At 51.9% G+C, this 605-nt stretch overlaps 1 protein-coding gene across 2 annotated transcripts in view; it reads right to left on the reverse strand.

The window, feature by feature from the left end:
• RBM20 (RNA binding motif protein 20) overlaps positions 1-292 on the reverse strand; it is a 75,300-nt gene extending 75,008 nt beyond the window's left edge. Inside the window, exon 1 of one of the 2 annotated variants that reach the window (XM_010859365.1) lies at positions 64-292. In XM_010859365.1, coding sequence (XP_010857667.1) covers positions 64-89 — 26 coding nt within the window. In that variant the 5' untranslated portion in view covers positions 90-292. Of the gene's footprint in view, positions 1-22 lie in introns of both variants that reach the window. The other variant, XM_010859366.1, reaches the window with a different exon arrangement.
• Between the last annotated feature and the right edge of the window lie 313 nt (positions 293-605).

The raw sequence follows: 605 nt of genomic DNA on the forward strand, positions 1-605 counted from the left end.
GGATGACGTCATGCAACCTTACCTTTCTGAAAAAGACCAGGGCTCCTGGCATGGAAGGCTCACCTGAGGCCACCGAAGCCGGGAGTCATTTTGGGTGTTGCGCGTGTGCCTCCCTAGAAAATTCCGATGACATTCTACCAGCTTTCCGCATGCCAATCATGACAAGCGTCCGCTTAGACTCTCCGGAGTCTGGGAAGGGGGCAGAGGAGGGGGGACGCCAGCAAGGCAGCCAGCGAAAGACAAGGAGCACCCCGGGCACCGCACACCCGGCTAGAAGCAGAGTCACATGCCGCCAGGAGCAATTCCTGTGGCATTACACATGCTGAGTGTAAATGGCAAACAATATCAGTCGATGTTTATACCACATGTTCTCAGCCTCTTCACATATCAATGCCCAGGCCAGCTCTACGCAGACAGGATGCCTAAGACCGCTTCTGAAGGAGGGAGTCTGGTGCTAATCATGAGGCCATTTTTAATAAAATTCCAAAGCCTTCAGTTCTGGTTTACTTTCCTATTTTTTGTGGGTGGCGGTGATGAGAGTGCTTTGTTTATTTGCTTGTTTTTGACTCTGGGTCTGGTCCTGAAGAACCCCCAAAGGACCCCAT

Source organism: Bison bison, unplaced genomic scaffold, assembly GCF_000754665.1.
Source record: "Bison bison bison isolate TAMUID 2011002044 unplaced genomic scaffold, Bison_UMD1.0 scf7180017864456, whole genome shotgun sequence".
NCBI lineage: Eukaryota > Metazoa > Chordata > Mammalia > Artiodactyla > Bovidae > Bison > Bison bison.